General features: G+C 41.8%; 1 protein-coding gene across 10 annotated transcripts in view; it reads right to left on the bottom strand.

Moving 5' to 3' along the window:
- Positions 1-16,440, bottom strand: part of PDZ-GEF (PDZ domain-containing guanine nucleotide exchange factor) — a 483,761-nt gene that overhangs the window by 96,550 nt on the left and 370,771 nt on the right. For all 10 annotated transcript variants that reach the window (XM_083131069.1, XM_083131068.1, XM_083131077.1 and 7 more), the window contains one exon: positions 3,335-3,410. In XM_083131069.1, coding sequence (XP_082987195.1) covers positions 3,335-3,410 — 76 coding nt within the window. The remainder of the gene's footprint in view (positions 1-3,334; positions 3,411-16,440) is intronic.

Genomic DNA, 16,440 nt, shown 5'->3' with positions numbered 1-16,440 from the left:
AATTGAGCTCGGATCCCACCACCATTCCACGCCAAAACACACGGAGAGAAGAAGGCAAACAGGAAGATGGCGAGAAGGTCCAAGACAACAACGCGTGAAATTTGCTTACTCTGCATCCACTCCATCGAGGGCTGGACGGAGGCTGGAATGGAACCTCCTCGTTACCTCCGGCAATCGATAACAGCTGACGATCTCGACCTGGACCAACAACAAGTAGTTGAGCTGGACTCTGGACCCAAGGAACCTTGCGCCAACTCAGGAAGTGCACCTGTTTTCCAATATGCAGAGATTTCTGCACACAGAAGACTTGCAGCACATGAATAAAATATTCCCTGTAGATCGAGCACGCCAAATTCAATTCTCATGTAATGCACATGAACTACCATGTCGAAATATCGACGAACGCGTCTTAAACACAAAATGTATTATTTTTTTTTCATTCAAATTTGTAAAGGAGCTACAAAAATGTTAGGTTATAATGTATATTTTTATTTTTTCACTCGAATGTATTTGAAAATAAGAGTACTCGCTTTATATATCTGTATGAGACGATTGTTCTTTCAATTTTAGAATATCGTAGTGAATTATAGCCTGTACCAGCTAACTGTAGACCAGGCGAACGAGAACAAGTCTCTGCGCAAGTAGAGACGCGAGACGGCTCCACCAATGAACAGTGAGAGAAACGGAAGACTGGAGTTACCCGATTTCCCTGCTTCGCTCTGCAGCGTTGCAAACTTTTGAAAGCGACAATACCGTACACACATGGCAAACGGACCGTCTTTTTGTCTACAGTTCCGTACGCTTGGTTTAAGAATTGCTTAGGGAAATATTAGGGATAAACGGCAAGTGCAAATTTTGACAAGCCGTGCATTTAGCGTACGGACTAAGGTCTGGACCGTACGTCCCTACATGCCATGAAATTTCCGTACATGTACGGTCAGCACTGTACGGTTGGCAACGCTGCTCTTTCATCACTCGATTTCCCTCGTCCTCCTCTGCCGCTATGCGCGGCCCTGCTCCACAGTTAGCTCGGACAGGGTATAGTAGCCACCTTCAAAGTTCAATCTGTACAGAAAATCTTTCTCAGTTTGTATGGCAGTACGTATCAAACAAATGTTGTTGTTATTATAACTTATTGATTAAATGCAAAACGAAATACAATGAATATCACTATCTCGAATGGTAAACACAGATTCACCTGCGTTACAGGAAAGGATACAATCTAAAATGAATGATTTTGTACAGAGGGTATTGTCTTTGCAAATGGGGAATGTTTCTTACGTAACTATATACTGGGCGATCACAATTAAAGTTTCCCTACCCAGAGCCCACTGGTGTCCGTTCGAAGCAACGGATTGCGGTGAAACTTGGAGAGTGGATATGGAGACCACGGGGAAGCGAATGCTGATGGAAAAAATAGTTCAAATTTTCACCACCAGGTAGAAATGTTTCTTTTTCTTTTAAATACGCAAAATAAAAAGTGCGTTGCACAAAGTTTTTCTTCAGAACAATCTTAAATGAAGTGACATACAATTTAAGAATGACCAATTCCTTATCCGTTCGCAATTACCACCGTTCCTATTATTTTAGGCAATTATGCAGAAACTGTGAGCTACACATAACTCTACTTGCCCAAAAGTTCACTTTTTGCTCAGATAGAAGCGTTGGAGCTATTGTGCAACGTGCCTCAACCGGGAGTCAAACCCGAGGCTGCTTGATGGGGTGACCACCACGCCATCGGGAAGACCCGACATTTAACATGTGGAATTGAGCTACAACATAGCAGCATACTAATTTAAGGATGGAGGTTACGTCGATGGATGGGTACATTTCAACAGCACAGAAATGAAAGGATAAGGCAAGAGCTGGAGCAAACATCAATTGTAAACAAACTCATCAAAAGACAGATGAAATGGTTTGGTCACGTAACCAGAATGGAGCTGGAAAGGAAACCCAAGCAGTTCTTGGAGGCAAGACCAGTAGGAAGAAGGCCCAGGGGCAGACCAAGGAAGTCATACGAGAACATGGTGGAAGAAATGGGAAGAAAAAGAGGAAAGATATTCAAAGAAATAAAGAAGATGGCCAAGAAGAGAGGAGGCCACGCTGTAATGGCATAAGGGGTAGAAAGAATAAGATTCAAACATGCGAGATCCGACCGCCAGCGGACAGCTGTGACCACTCGGTTGCCCCAGATATCAATCACGAATTCTTCAAACATCATCGCTAAAACATTCACAACAGCAGTTTTTATGTCCTGGTTGATGGAAGGTTGCATCACCACTTAGCAAGAGCGATGGCATTCCTCTGGCATTCACGATGAATCAACAGCTTCTTTCAAGTTTTCTAGAGCCCGGGCACTTTATGGAATGAATGAGAGCCATTCATACAGTGGAATATACAGAACATGCTATCCACACACTGGTTGATAAGGTGCCAAGTTTCAGGAAGTGCTGTTTACAAAATGAACTGCATGCTGGCATACCAAATTCTAAAACATCAAAATTTGTTTATATGTTTTCCGGGAGCAGTGCTTCTCAACGAGGGTTGCACGCGGTACAGCGTTAAAGAATGTTTACAATAATTATAATTCATGACTTCCCACACTGGAAAGAGCATCTTGCAGGCTAACGAGACTGTTATGCTTGGAAAAAAACAACAGCATTTGTCCATGTGTTGTGAGTGTTCCCGTACCGCCTGGTCTTCTAGTGTAGGGGCAGTATTTAGTTAGATTACTTCGACCCCGAAATAACAGTCACGGTTCATATATACATTCTTCTTTTGTTATGGTACACACATACATCCTTGTTTTGTCTCGGTACATACATACACATATATATATACACACACACACATCCTTCTTTAGTTACGGTACATACATACGTCCTTTAGTTACGGTAAATACATACGTCCTTTAGTTACGGTACATATACACGTCCCTCTTTTGTCACGGTACAAGTACACGTCCTTCTTTAGTCACGGTACATATATACGTCCTTCTTTAGTTATGGTATATATACACGTCCTTCAAAAGCGTCAGTGTTGCAAACTGTGATATTATTTCAGTTTCTAGGATTTCAACTTTTTCAAGTTTTTGTTTTATTTCCAGAAAGACTAATCGGACTAGACCACAGTTTAAAGTGGGATGCAAACCGGGTATCGAACCCGGAATCCCTTGGTTACAAAGCGACGACGCTAGGATTTCAAGTGATGTTAAGTATTTACATGTAACTTTTGAGGGAGGAGATTCCCTCCCCAAGGGGATTCATTAGTAACCAACTACCCCTACTGCTTTAACTCAGCTACCGAGTAGGAAGAAGAAAAAAAATTCACTTACCACAATCATCTCGGACGGCTCGAGGACAAAGCACTCATTTGGCCTCCGAGCGCTGCCTCCCGTACGCTTCCCGAAGCTGGAAAGAAACAGAAGACAGTCGTGATTTAGACATCCCGTGGATTACTCATGCATGACACAACTGATAAATACAGGACAAGAGAGTGTTAAAACCAAACAACAAACAAGAAAATCAAACAGGGACCTTGGATGTCGACTTCCATTTTGAGGTCACAATTTGCAAGACATACTACAATACAATGTAAATAAGTTAACTGGAGGAAAAGATAGTCAACTTCAGCTGTCATCCAATTACCATAAAAATGACCATGGCAGTTTGTTATTATTATTATTTTTTTAAAAAACAAGTAAGTATTAATAATATTACAAGAAAGTTTACATTTTATTATTCTAATGTTCGGGGAAATAGGATGCTTACCACAAACTAAATTTACATGTTCCTACACGACTGCAGCGCACCTAGGGAGTGTTCGGAAGTTTGACGAAATTCCATTTTTTCCTGCTGCATTTGTTGATAAATTTTTTTCTTTGATATGCATGTTTATGTTGTTACTAATGTTTTAGAAGGCTATGTGTGGATAAATCACTGCTGAGAATTATTCTGGTGTATTATAGTATTATTGGTTGTTATTGCTTCTTGAAATACTGAGAAGATCTCCGTGGCGGAGTGGTTAGCACAGCGCGATACGACGCCAAGGGTCTTTGGTTCGAATTCCGGAATGGATGTTTTTAGTGAGTGTCCCTTCATCAATTTGAACATATCACCCATCATCATCGTCGCGGTCAGACAACAGCAGAAAGGTGAAGCTAAATAACAAAAATCAAATCAATTTTCTACATATTGATTGGCCTCCACCGGTTGGGGCGTAATCAGCACCAATATGCTACGGACCAAAATATACCCTCAACATTGCTGCCACGAGCCGCTGGAAATAGTTCTCCATCGACAAATTGGCCATCCCTGCTTTGAACCTTCCCTCTTTGACCGAACATTCTTCTTCTTCTTCTTCTTTTCTTTTAAACAAAAACTGGGCACACATATATTACTGACTAAGAAAAAGGTATACATAACAGCCTCTCATGGCCACGAGAGGCTGTTATCGAAAGTTACATTTAATTTAATTTAATTACGTATTAAGAGCCAAGGGAATTAATATTGCTTTTAATAGTACTATATAATTGGCTGTGACATGTTCCATCTTGAAGTCTTATACTCCCCCTCCCCCAGAAGAAACTGGCTGGATTCAACACTGGCCACAACCCCCTTAAAAAGTCTTGTTTATGCCAGTGCTAGGAAACCTAGTCGATTTAGTGCTCATTGAGTGCTAAAGACACAGTTTTCACTAGCGTTTTCTATGTAAACGGAATGCATGATTTATTTAAAGGAAAATCAAAATACAAACCGACAAAGTTTTAATTAGCACTGAGAAGTCCGTAAGCGTTGGAACCTTGCCAGTCTGACGAGGAGTTGAAGTTCAGTCAAAAAAGAGAGAAAAATTACAGTCGCCAACACAGGGCTATTAAAAATTAATTAGCAAACTGTGGCATTTAATTAGATTTCTAGAAAAGAGATGGCGCGCTAAAGTAACAAATTTCCACCATAATTTCTGGCTTCTGTGACGTAACGATTCCTCCACTACTTTTTGTGAAAAATGTACGATGGAAGCTTAGCTTACATACAAAATGAATGAAACATTGAGACAAATTATGCACACACATACAAAGGAACATTCATGTGGGTTCACATAGAGAATGTTGATTGTTTTAAACATTTTTTTGCATGACTATTAAATTCCACTTAGATACTCCCTCCAAATGCTTCTAATTGATTGATTGATTGATTGATTTAGTTTATTTTACTTCGCGTTTTGTGCCTCTTGGCTAATTTGCGAAGATGGGGATGAGTGATGAAATGACGAAATTGATGAATGGACATTCACAAACAACCAAGCCCGACCGGGATTCGAACCCGGGACCCTTGGCGTCGCAGTGCGATGTGCTAACCACTCGGCCACAGGGTCGGGCGAAAAGCTTCTGTGCCTTGTGCTTGTCCTTGCCAATTCTTTATTCAAAGAATCCGCTTTGTCTCAAGAAAAACCTGCCCCTTCCCAATCTTGATTATCGAACAGTGCGATGCATAACTACTTCAATGCAAATTGCCCACCGATATTTTCATTTCGCTTATGCTTTCCTCAGTAATAGAATTGTTCTGACACTTTACGGCCCATGTTAAACAATACACGAGACATTACTGCCGACCTCCATGGCAGAGTGGTTAGCACAGCGCGCTACGGTTACCGGGCTAGAATCTCATCTGGGCATGGTTGTTCTTTGTGTCACTTCATCGACTTCATTACATCACTCATCCTCATCGTCGCGATTAGCCAAAAGCGGCAGAGAATCGACGTAAAATAAGTTAATTAAACAACCAATGAAACATTACTTACGGATTCATGAGAATCACGGTTTCCTGCCAACTTTTTTCGTTGTCGACATCCTGACATAAAATTACTTTACTGTATCAGGGCTCCGTCTCATTTAGACAAAACAAATTCCCTGACATTTACAAGTAATTTTAAAACAAATTTTCACAGCATTCTGTGCTGGTTTAGGTCTCACGGAGAGCGTAATGGTAACGACATCGCCTCGTAAGCCACGGGTTCAAGGTTCGAAACCAGGCGAAGTACATAGTGGTTCGGGGTGCCTGAAGATGATTACAACTACACTCCGAAGTTGATGACCTAAAAATATTTTTTCGTTCACTAAATAAGAGATTTATTTTTTCATAAATTACAAGAGAGTAGTTTGAAAAATTCGATAAAACCCGTTGCTTAGTAGTTAAAACTACTGAAGCAAAGGGAAAAGTAATTAATGTTTTTCACCTGCTCTCAGAGGTCCTTGCACGAAACAGTAGTGAAAATACAGTTTTATAGTGGGCAGCAAGGCACCCTCAGAGTAGGCTACACACAAAGTATTTTAATTTTGCTGGAGGAAAAATATATTTACCACATTTTAAATGTGTATTATGCTAGTAAGTGCATTAAAAATTTAAGAAACAACGGAAGGGGGGAGGGGGAAGAAACCTAAAAAATGAGCATAAATGCAACAGAAACGGCAAAAAAAAACAACTGAAAATGACATAAAAGCTGAAAAATGCAATATAAAAATAATGTTTTCTGCTTCTAACTGAAGAGAAATGAACTGATATCAGGTTTAGCATCGTTTTCAAGGCTTAGAAAAAAAGATGATTTTTTTCATCAACTTCCGAGCCTTCTAAGTGTTCGGCAGCACATCCTATTGAGCAGAATAAGTTTGATCAACATGTTTCATAATAAATTAATGAAAATCGCTAAAACAATAATCTTATGTGGAAAATCCGCTATCAGGAATCTGGTTCGAAAAAAATGGATTTTTATTCCGAAATCCTGAGAAGTACAAAAAAAACCTCCTGATTTTCCCCGACTTTTCCGTAGATTTCCAAAATCCCCTTCTCACTCATTAGATCTCGTGGCTTTTCTAGAATTTACAGATCAGGAGGAACCCTGTTTATATTCAGGATTCTTTTCCAAATCAATAAAAGAAAGAAAGGAGAATTTCTCTGCCAGGAAAAATAGAATGCATTAAGCCACTCGCAGGCTCAGCATTTTTTTTTAAAAAAAAAGAAGAGAACCCAAGTGGGAAGAAAAAAGAACTGAATTATCATCTTGACAAAAGCAAACTGTCCCGGCTCACTGGGAAGACGGATTTAACGCTCTTCCTGCCTTCTCAACGAACCGATAAGAGGAATTTAATTCTCCACTTCGCTCCATGAAACAAATGACTCCGGCTTTAGGAAACACGCACCCCTTTCCCTATCGCCCAGTTTTCACAAATGGAAAGAAGGCGAGAACGAAAAAACAAAAAAAGAGAGGAGAGAGCGAGTCTGTTCGTTTTAATTTCCCCGATCCCGACTCGTTCCCTGGGTATTTAATCTTCCAGTCGCTCTAGGCCATCCGAAAATTTTCATTCACACAATGGTTATCGCCAACCATGGCGCTTCCCTTGGCGTATCTCCAAAACGTCCCCCCCCCCATTTCCCCCTTCAACACACTCGCTGGCATATTATCTCGTTGCCATGGTGAGAGTTTAGTTACATGTGAGGGGTGATGGGGGGGGGCTTCCGGAAATCAGCCTGCCAACTGCCGCTGGGGATGTTCGATGACTGAAGCATCTTCCATTCATTCTCCCCCACCCACAAACACACATTGACACTGACGCTTCATTTTTGTTTTCGCAGAGCGGAAAATTGAGAGGCGCTGTTCGATTCTATAAATAACCTGGATAGCTTGTACCGCCAGAGGCAAAAATATATCAACCGTAGGAAATTAAACTGTCTGGGCTATTATATTCGTCTCTGCGATTGTTCTGTACATTGTCAGGATAGGTTATAATGCAAGCAAGGTTGCATACAAACTCAGAAATAGTAGCTGGGGATCTTATTTCCTGTAACTTTACACAACACATTTTTGCTGTTCACCGTACATCAAGGGAAGGAGCCTATTAAAAAAAATTTTGAATCCAGAAATCAATAACACGATATGAATGGAGTCGCATAATCAAAGAAATAAGATATACAAATAATAATTCCATGTATTGGATTGATTGAGTTTGCATTAAAAGTCCACTTAATGCACAGAAAGGCTAATCGGGACTGGTCTTGCAGTTTAAAATGGTATCCGAAGCAATGTACAATGTGCCTCCACGGGATATCGAACCCGGGACCCCTTGATTACAGAGCATAGACGTTATCGTGTATTGGATGTGTTCCAGTGTAAACGTTAATTAATACAAATTTCGAGTATATCATGCGGTGCTTTTTGACGACTAAGTGTTTACAACATGTTCAACATAAAATCGACAGCTTAGGATATAGGAATGGAACTACATTCATTTTCCTTTCTTTCGGTCTGTATGTGTAGGTGTATGTGTGATTGCCTAATCATACGAGAGAGGTTAGTGATGAACAAATGTTCAACAGGTCACTGTTGCAGGTAGTTCGAAGGTCAAAAACATTTCTGAAGCCCAAGCGAAAGCCAATTCATTTTGCTACGTTGCAATAAAAATGGAAGATCTTTATTGATATTGGGGAAGACAGAATCTGTTTGGAATTGGAAAGAACGAATCGTGTTGCAAATGGGAAGGAATCGGGTTGGGACTGGTAAAGAAGGAATCGGGTTGAAACTCGGAAAGAAAGACTCGCATTGAAAATGGGGAAGAAAAATCGCAATGCAAATGGGGAAGAAAAATCGAAAATGCAAATGGGGAAGAAAAATTTCATTGAAAATGTGAAAGGAAGAATCGCGTTGAAAATGGGAAAGGAAGAATCGTGTTGAATACCGGAAAGAGGGAATCGTGTTGAAAACCTTACAGAAGGAATCGTGTTGAAAACCGGACAGAAGGAATCGTGTTGAAAACCGGACAGAAGGAATCGCGTTGAAAACGGGAAAGAAGGAATCGTGTTGAAAACGGGAAAGAAGGAATCGCGTTGAAAACGGGAAAGAAGGAATCGCGTTGAAGACTGGAAAGAAGGAATCGCGTTGAAAACGGGAAAGAAGGAATCGCGTTGAAAACGGGAAAGAAGGAATCGTGTTGAAAACGGGAAAGAAGGAATCGCGTTGAAAACGGGAAAGAAGGAATCGCGTTGAAAACGGGAAAGAAGGAATCGCGTTGAAAACGGGAAAGAAGGAATCGTGTTGAAAACGGGAAAGAAGAAATCGGGTTGAAAACGGGAAAGAAGAAATCGGGTTGAAGACGGGAAAGAAATAATCGCGTTGGAAACTGGAAACAAAGAATCGGGTTGGTAAAGAAGGAATCTGGTAGGGACTGGTAAAGAAGGAATCGGGTTGGAACTCTGAAAGAATCGGATTGAAAATTGGGAACAAAAATCGCAATGAAAATTAGAAACATAGAATCGCGTTGCAAATGTGAAAAATTCTTGATGGAAAGGGAACAACGGCTGATAATGGTAAATTTTTACTCGACAACGAGCAAATCCCTGCGAAACTAACCTACCATCACCAACTGCCCTCGATCCTCATCAAACAATTACTATGCTCTGCTGCTGAAGCCAAGCGATGCAAGCGCCCTATTGTGTGCTAATAGCCGAGCAAATGCAATTCGGGGATGAATTACGCAGCCAGCATCCACCGCGGGGAGAGGACCACACACCACGAGCGACCATCGCAACCAAGGAGGGAATGGAAAACCAGTTCCCCTCTATCTCTATCTGAAGGGAGCCACAAACGGTGACGCAACAGGAGCAGAACAGTTCTTGGAAATTCCTAGCGAGACCTTTTTTATTTTTTCCAATCTGCTGTTTCCATCAAGATCTTAGCGTGCATGGAAAAAGTGTGCCGGGATATCGAATCTCGCGTGCGTATTCGGGAGGAGAGGATGAAAGTACTCATGTTGCTGTTATGGTTAGCGCGCACTGGCCCTACCATAAAAGTACTGTATGTACACCCCCCCCCCCCACACACACACACGGAGTACTTTCTTTTTTCTGGAGGACGCAACGGTACGGGAATAGAAATGGACGATATCGGAAATTTGATATCGCGATATATCATGACTATACACCCACACGATATATATCGCCAAAATATCGTGACGATATATCGCCGACACGATATACATCCTCGACAATATTTTTTCAATATCGGGATATATCGCCCGACACTAGTAGGGAATGTTGGAAGGAAGATTGATTGATTTCTTTATGCACAGTAAGGCTAATCGGGACTGGGCCTTCAGTTTAAAGTGGAATCCGAAACACACTGTGCCTCCACCGGGTATCGAACCCGGGACCCCTTGATTACAAGGCGACGACGCTACCACTCCGCCATCGGGGATGATGGAAGGAAGATAATTAATGAAGCGACAGAGAGAGGAAGAGAGAGAGAAGGAATAAAGGAAAACGCTAAAAACGGCTGAAGAATGAGAAATAAAGAAGCGAGGAAAAAGAGAGAAATAGAAAAGGAGAGAGAAAGAAAGGAAATAGGAAAACACGCAAAGAGAGAGAGAAATATTATAATTAGAATATGATAAATAGAGAGAGAAAAACAGACTAAAAATGATTAGGAAACCGTCTCTCTCATTTCTCTATGGCTGATTGTACTTCTACGGATACCAGTAGTGATGCGCCAACACTTCAATCAAGGAGAAGCCGCTCGGCAAACCAGGGCCCTCAAGAGGGCCTGTTGCGCCACTGTGCTCTCTCTGCATCTGCCTCAGCAGAGTCGAGCCCAGGACACTTCTGCGTCAAGGTCTAAAGACGAAAGCGACAATATCAGAACCAGCCATCATCTTCTCAAACATTACAGTGCTCAGACTAGGAAGAATGGATCTCGTTCCTTTACTGCAGGAAACTTGCATTCCAAGCACCCGAAGAGTGCTCCGAGTGGAAACTCAATGCGACAGGTTTCCGCGAATCCAGCTCCAGAGAGAAGACCTGGAAAAATCCGCATCTTCTTGGAGTTTAATCTCCCTTCCTCCCTCTGCAACCCTGCGCTACTACCCTCACTCAGAACTCCCGCCCCCTCCCGCGGGACGGTATAATGCTCTTCATTTTAATTACACGCTCTCTTGCCGAGCAACGCCGACAAAAGCGGTTAGTTTAATCCATCGCGGAGGTGGAAAAGTTTCGGAAAACAATTCGTTGCACGTAACAACCGGCCACTTGAAGCAGACCAAACAAAGCGTAGAGGAAAAAGGAACATTTTTCGCATTTCCGCGAATTCTGGTCGTCTGTTCTTCTTCTATTGTTCTCGTCGCTTTGTTGCTGCTGTTCTTCACTGCCCATCTAGCGGTCCAATGACAAGTGTTAACTGCAATGTAGTCATTGAAACAGACATTATTCAAGGGAGGATTATTCCAAATCGCAGAAGAATTGGATTCTTTACTATTGGGAGAAAGAGAAAGAAGATGCAAGTATTTTTTTTTCACGAGAATCTTCACTTTTGCTTTTAAGAGAAAGGAAAGAAGATTCACGATTTGCATTTACAGGATTCTTCACCATTATGAGACAGGGGAAGAAGATCTAGAAATTCTTTTCAGAAGATTCTTCATCAGTAAGAGACAGGAAAAGAAGATCCAGGAATTTTTCAGAGGATTCTCCACCATTGAGAAACAAGAAAAGAAGATCCAGGTGTTTTTTCACGAGTCTTCGCCACAGAAAGGCAAGGAAACAAGATCCAAGATTTTTTCAGACGATTCTTCACTATTTAGAGGCAAGATGCAGAAGTTTTTCAGAGAATTCTTCAACATTGAGAAACAAGGAAAGAAGATCCAGGTGTTTTTTCACGAGTCTTCACCACTGAAAGACAAGGAAACAAGATCCAAGATTATTTTCAGATGATTCTTCACTATTGAGAGGCAGGGAAAGAAGATCCAAGAATTCTTTTCAGATGATTCTTCATCACTGAGAGACAGGGAAAGAAGATCCAGGAATTCTTCAGAGAATTCTTCACCATTGAGAAACAAGGAAAGAAAATCCAGTTGTTTTTTCACGAGTCTTCACCACTGAAAGATAAGGAAACAAGATCCAAAGTTTTTTCAGACGATTCTTCACTATTAAGAGGCAGGGAAAGAAGATCCGAGAATTATTTTCGAAAAATTCTTCACCACTGAAAGACAAGGAAAGAAGACCCAGGATTTTTTTTTTCAGATGATTTTTCACCACTGAGAGGGAAAAATGATTCAGGAAGACTTATTTTCATATTCTTCACCATTGAGAGACGGGGGAAGAAGGTCCAGAAATAATTTTCACATTCTTCACCACTGAGAGACAAAGAATGAAGATCCAGGATTTTTTCCAGATTATTCACCAGTGAGAGACAGGGTAAGAAAAAACTGATATTTTATGGGAGATACTTCACCGCTGTAAGATAAGGGATGAAGATCATGCTACTTTCAGATGATTCTTCACTATTACGAATATAAATTGAGAGGATAACTGTATTCATTTGTACTCAACGAGTTCGGACAAACAACCGCCTATGGAGAAGGGATATTTCAGTGGTTCATATCTCACTTACATTCTAGTTACAATTTCTCTCTCTTGAAGCTTTTTGTTTTGATCTTTCATGCCGATCTTCTGCTCCCTTAGGTTAGTCGCTACGATGAAGATAAATGATGATTGCATTAATAGGTGGTGAAACGAACGAACACAACGTAACATCTTGGAACACTCGGCCACAGAAGTAGCCACTGAAGGTACTAGAGTTTTGAGATCAAAGGAACGAACAATACAAATGTTAAAGAAGATGGTTGGTAGAGAGGAATGGGGCAAATATCATTGTCGGGTAGGTGGACAAAAACAGAGCGAGAAAAAAAATGGATGACCGTAATTGAGTTGTAAAGATAAACGTTATTCGTGTTGCATTATCAGGCGGAATCCAGAGATGGCTAATTTCATTTTCGTGGGAGCGTTCGCACGAGCAGTCAAGTGGGAACTGGGTCGGGCACTCTGCGAGGAATTCAAATGACACACGAGACTATTCTTCCGTCGCTGCTCTGGCGGCAGGCAAGGACGACGGCACGGAGGCAGCTAAAATAATGTACAGGTAATAAGGTTATGTTATGCTTATTAGCGAATGTGTTATGAGGTCGTTGACACTTCATGCCCGTACAGAGTACCTTCATTTGGACATATCTTGCTCCGTCCTTGCACATTTACTATAAGCAATGCTCCATTTGTATTGTAAGGGCGAAAGTGTGGAGATATTCAACAATTTATTATAATATACAGGCAAATTTGGGCAGAATTTCTTACAACTATTCAAATGATTATTAATTAATATTGTTATCCTTCACGAAGGTACTTTCACCAATATGCAAGACACCCATAGGAGACTAACTGCAGTCTTACTGTCTTTCAGCAGCGCTTAACTTTCGGCCTTCTCTCACGAGTATTCTTCCAGCCTCCGATGTTTTATTTCGGTCTCGTCCCGGCCTCCGATGTTTCATTTCGGTCTCGTCCCGGCCTCCGATGTTTCATTTCGGTCTCGTCCCGGCCTCCGATGTTTCATTTCGGTCTCGTCCCGGTCTCCGATGTTTCATTTCGGTCTCGTCCCGGCCTCCGATGTTTCATTTCGGTCTCGTCCCGGCCTCCGATGTTTCATTTCGGTCTCGTCCCGGTCTCCGATGTTTCATTTCGGTCTCGTCCCGGTCTCCGATGTTTCATTTCGGTCTCGTCCCGGTCTCCGATGTTTCATTTCGGTCTCGTCCCGGTCTCCGATGTTTCATTTCGGTCTCGTCCCGGTATGTTTCATTTCGGTCTCGTTCTAGTCTCCGATGTTTCATTTCGGTCCCGTTTCGGCCTCCGATGTTTCATTTCGGTCCCGTCCCGGTCTCAGATGTTTCATTTCGGTCCCGTCCCGGTCTCAGATGTTTTACTTCGGTGTGGGACACACTGTACACCATTTATCAACAATCTAGTTAAACAGCCTTTCTGATATTCCTAAACCCAAAGGTTTACTTGGGCAGAAGCACAAGTCTTAACACCTTTGCTTTTAATACATAATATACAACCTTGTAATATCCTGTTCCGTGCGAAATCAAGAGAGATTACGTAGATGTACGTCATATCCGAAACCTTCTTTATTCCCAAATTTCTTCATCTCTTATGGTTTTCTAAGGACTTTTATTTTCCCAAAAAACTAGATACTATGTAGCTATTCAACATTTAGTGTGAGGGACCATATCCCACTAAAAAAATACTCTTAGGTACTTGAATTTGAATACTGACAGAAATGAGTAATCAGTAACTTACTTGACAAGAGGGGAGGGTGGGAGGGAGAGAGAGAGAGAGCGAGAGGGGGAGAGAGAGGAGAGAGAGAGAGAGAGAGAGAGAGAGAGAGAGAGAGAGAGAAAGCGAGAGAGAGTTAACAACATCTGCCATGGTTACGAAAACTCCTCGGTGAGAATCCCGAGAGCAGCCAAAACTTTTCTCCTGAAATTTCAAAACGTCGCATAACCGGAAAAATGTCCCACATTTCCATGATCACCTCGCAGCCCACGCCGTGAAGTGTGTGTCGCGGGAGACCATTTCGCCGTCTGTGTCGCCACAGGGAAATTTAGAGGCATGGAACGCGGGAAAATTTCAGACGCTAACGTACAGTGTGATTTTTCAACTTTAATGAGACGTGAAAATGGAACAGCAACTAACCTGAATGAAACGAGAGAGGAGACAACGGAAGATACAGGAGAACGGAATGTAGGGAAAGAGAGATATGGGAAGAAAGGCAAAGGAGAAAAGGGGCGAAAGAGAGAAAAAGAGCCAAAGAAAGAGACAACGAATAAAAAGAGGGCGAAAGACACAACGGAGGAAACGGACAACGGCGACAGAGACAACTGAGAAAAACAGGGCGAAAGAGACAACGGAGGAAAACAGGGCGAAAGAGACAACGGAGGAAAACAGGCCGAAAGAGACAACGGAGGAAAACAGGGCGAAAGAGACAACGGAGGAAAACAGGGCGAAAGAGACAACGGAGGAAAACAGGGCGAAAGAGACAACTGAGAAAAACAGGGCGACAGGCAAAACGATTAGAAACAGGGCGACAGACAAAACGATTAAAAACAGGGCGAAAGAGACAACTGAGAAAAACAGAGTGACAGACAAAACAATTAAAAACAGGGCGATAGAGATAACGGAGGAAAACAGGGCGAAAGAGACAACTGAGAAAAACAGGGCGAAAGAGACAACTGAGAAAAACCGGGCGATAGAGACAACGGAGGAAAACAGGGCGAAAGAGACAACTGAGAAAAACAGGGCGACAGACAAAACGATTAAAAACAGGGCGAAAGAGACAACTGAAAAAAAACAGGGCGACAGACAAAACGATTAAAAACAGGGCGAAAGCGACAACTGAGAAAAGCAGGGCGACAGACAAAACGATTAAAAACAGGGCGAAAGAGACAAATGAGAAAAACAGGGCGACAGACAAAACGATTAAAAACAGGGCGAAAGAGACAAGGGAGGAAAACAAAGCGAAAGAGACAATGGAGGAACGGCGAAAGAGACAACGGGGAAAAATAGGACGAAAGAAAGACACACCGAAGAAAAAAAAGAGGACGAAAGAAAGAGACATCGGAGAAAAAAGAGGACGAATGAAAGAGACAATGGGTAAACAGGAAAAATAGGACAAAAGGAAAGAGACAAAGGAGAAAACTACGAAAGAAAATGAGGAGGGAAGGAGAACAAACGAAAGGCACAAAGGAAAGAGAACGGAGAAAAGAAAACCAAAAAGGAAAATGAGAGATAAAAAGGTGGAAAACGCATAGAAAGGAGAAAAGAAGAAAGAAAGGAGGAAGAAGAGAAGAAATAAAAGTGAGCAAAAAAGAAAAATGTAAAAACTACGCGACAAAAAAGTACAAGAGAAATAAAGACAATGAGAGAATGAAAAAAATCAAAAAAAGACAAGAAAGGAACCTTGTGTTGCTCGGGGAACGAAAGTAACACCGAAAGCATGTCATAATGGTTTTCTACGCAAATGTTCAAGTACCACTGAACATGCTCGTGTGCATTCCCTAATTACCAAAACGTGAAGGAGACATGGCTATTAAGGAAGATCTCTCGCCAGTAAACAATATAGGCCAGAAAAGCTGGTTCTAAGTGGCGGGTAGCTGTCCTTTTCCCTTACGCTACGCTGACGGTGCGGAAACGCGGTAATGCCAAAGGTATCCTTCGGCAAACGTTTCTCTGCAAACACAAGAAACAATGTCAATGGGAGAGAGGAGGGCGCTAAGTATATTTGAGGAAATGGTATAACCTAACCTTATATTTTGTTTTTAAAAAATGGGGAGAGAGGGTATTCCATAAACTACTCTCGAAGATTCTGGATATTACATAATTACATACAGAGACTCCCCTCCTCCCAAGCTCGAGAGTTATCAACTTGTAAGACACCAACACAGACATTCCTGATTTAAACCAAACGTGCAGTTGGTGCAGATGTAACGAACGCTACATGCTGGATATTTCCTCGTAGACGATAAATAAAATTGGCCGCAAATATAGCAGCTGTGCGCATCCTGACGTCACATCAAAC

This window comes from Lepisma saccharinum, chromosome 11, assembly GCF_977018435.1.
Source record: "Lepisma saccharinum chromosome 11, izLepSacc3.1, whole genome shotgun sequence".
NCBI classification, from domain to species: domain Eukaryota; kingdom Metazoa; phylum Arthropoda; class Insecta; order Zygentoma; family Lepismatidae; genus Lepisma; species Lepisma saccharinum.
The sequence above is the reverse complement of the archived record's forward strand: the minus strand, read 5'-3'. Positions and strand labels throughout refer to the sequence as shown.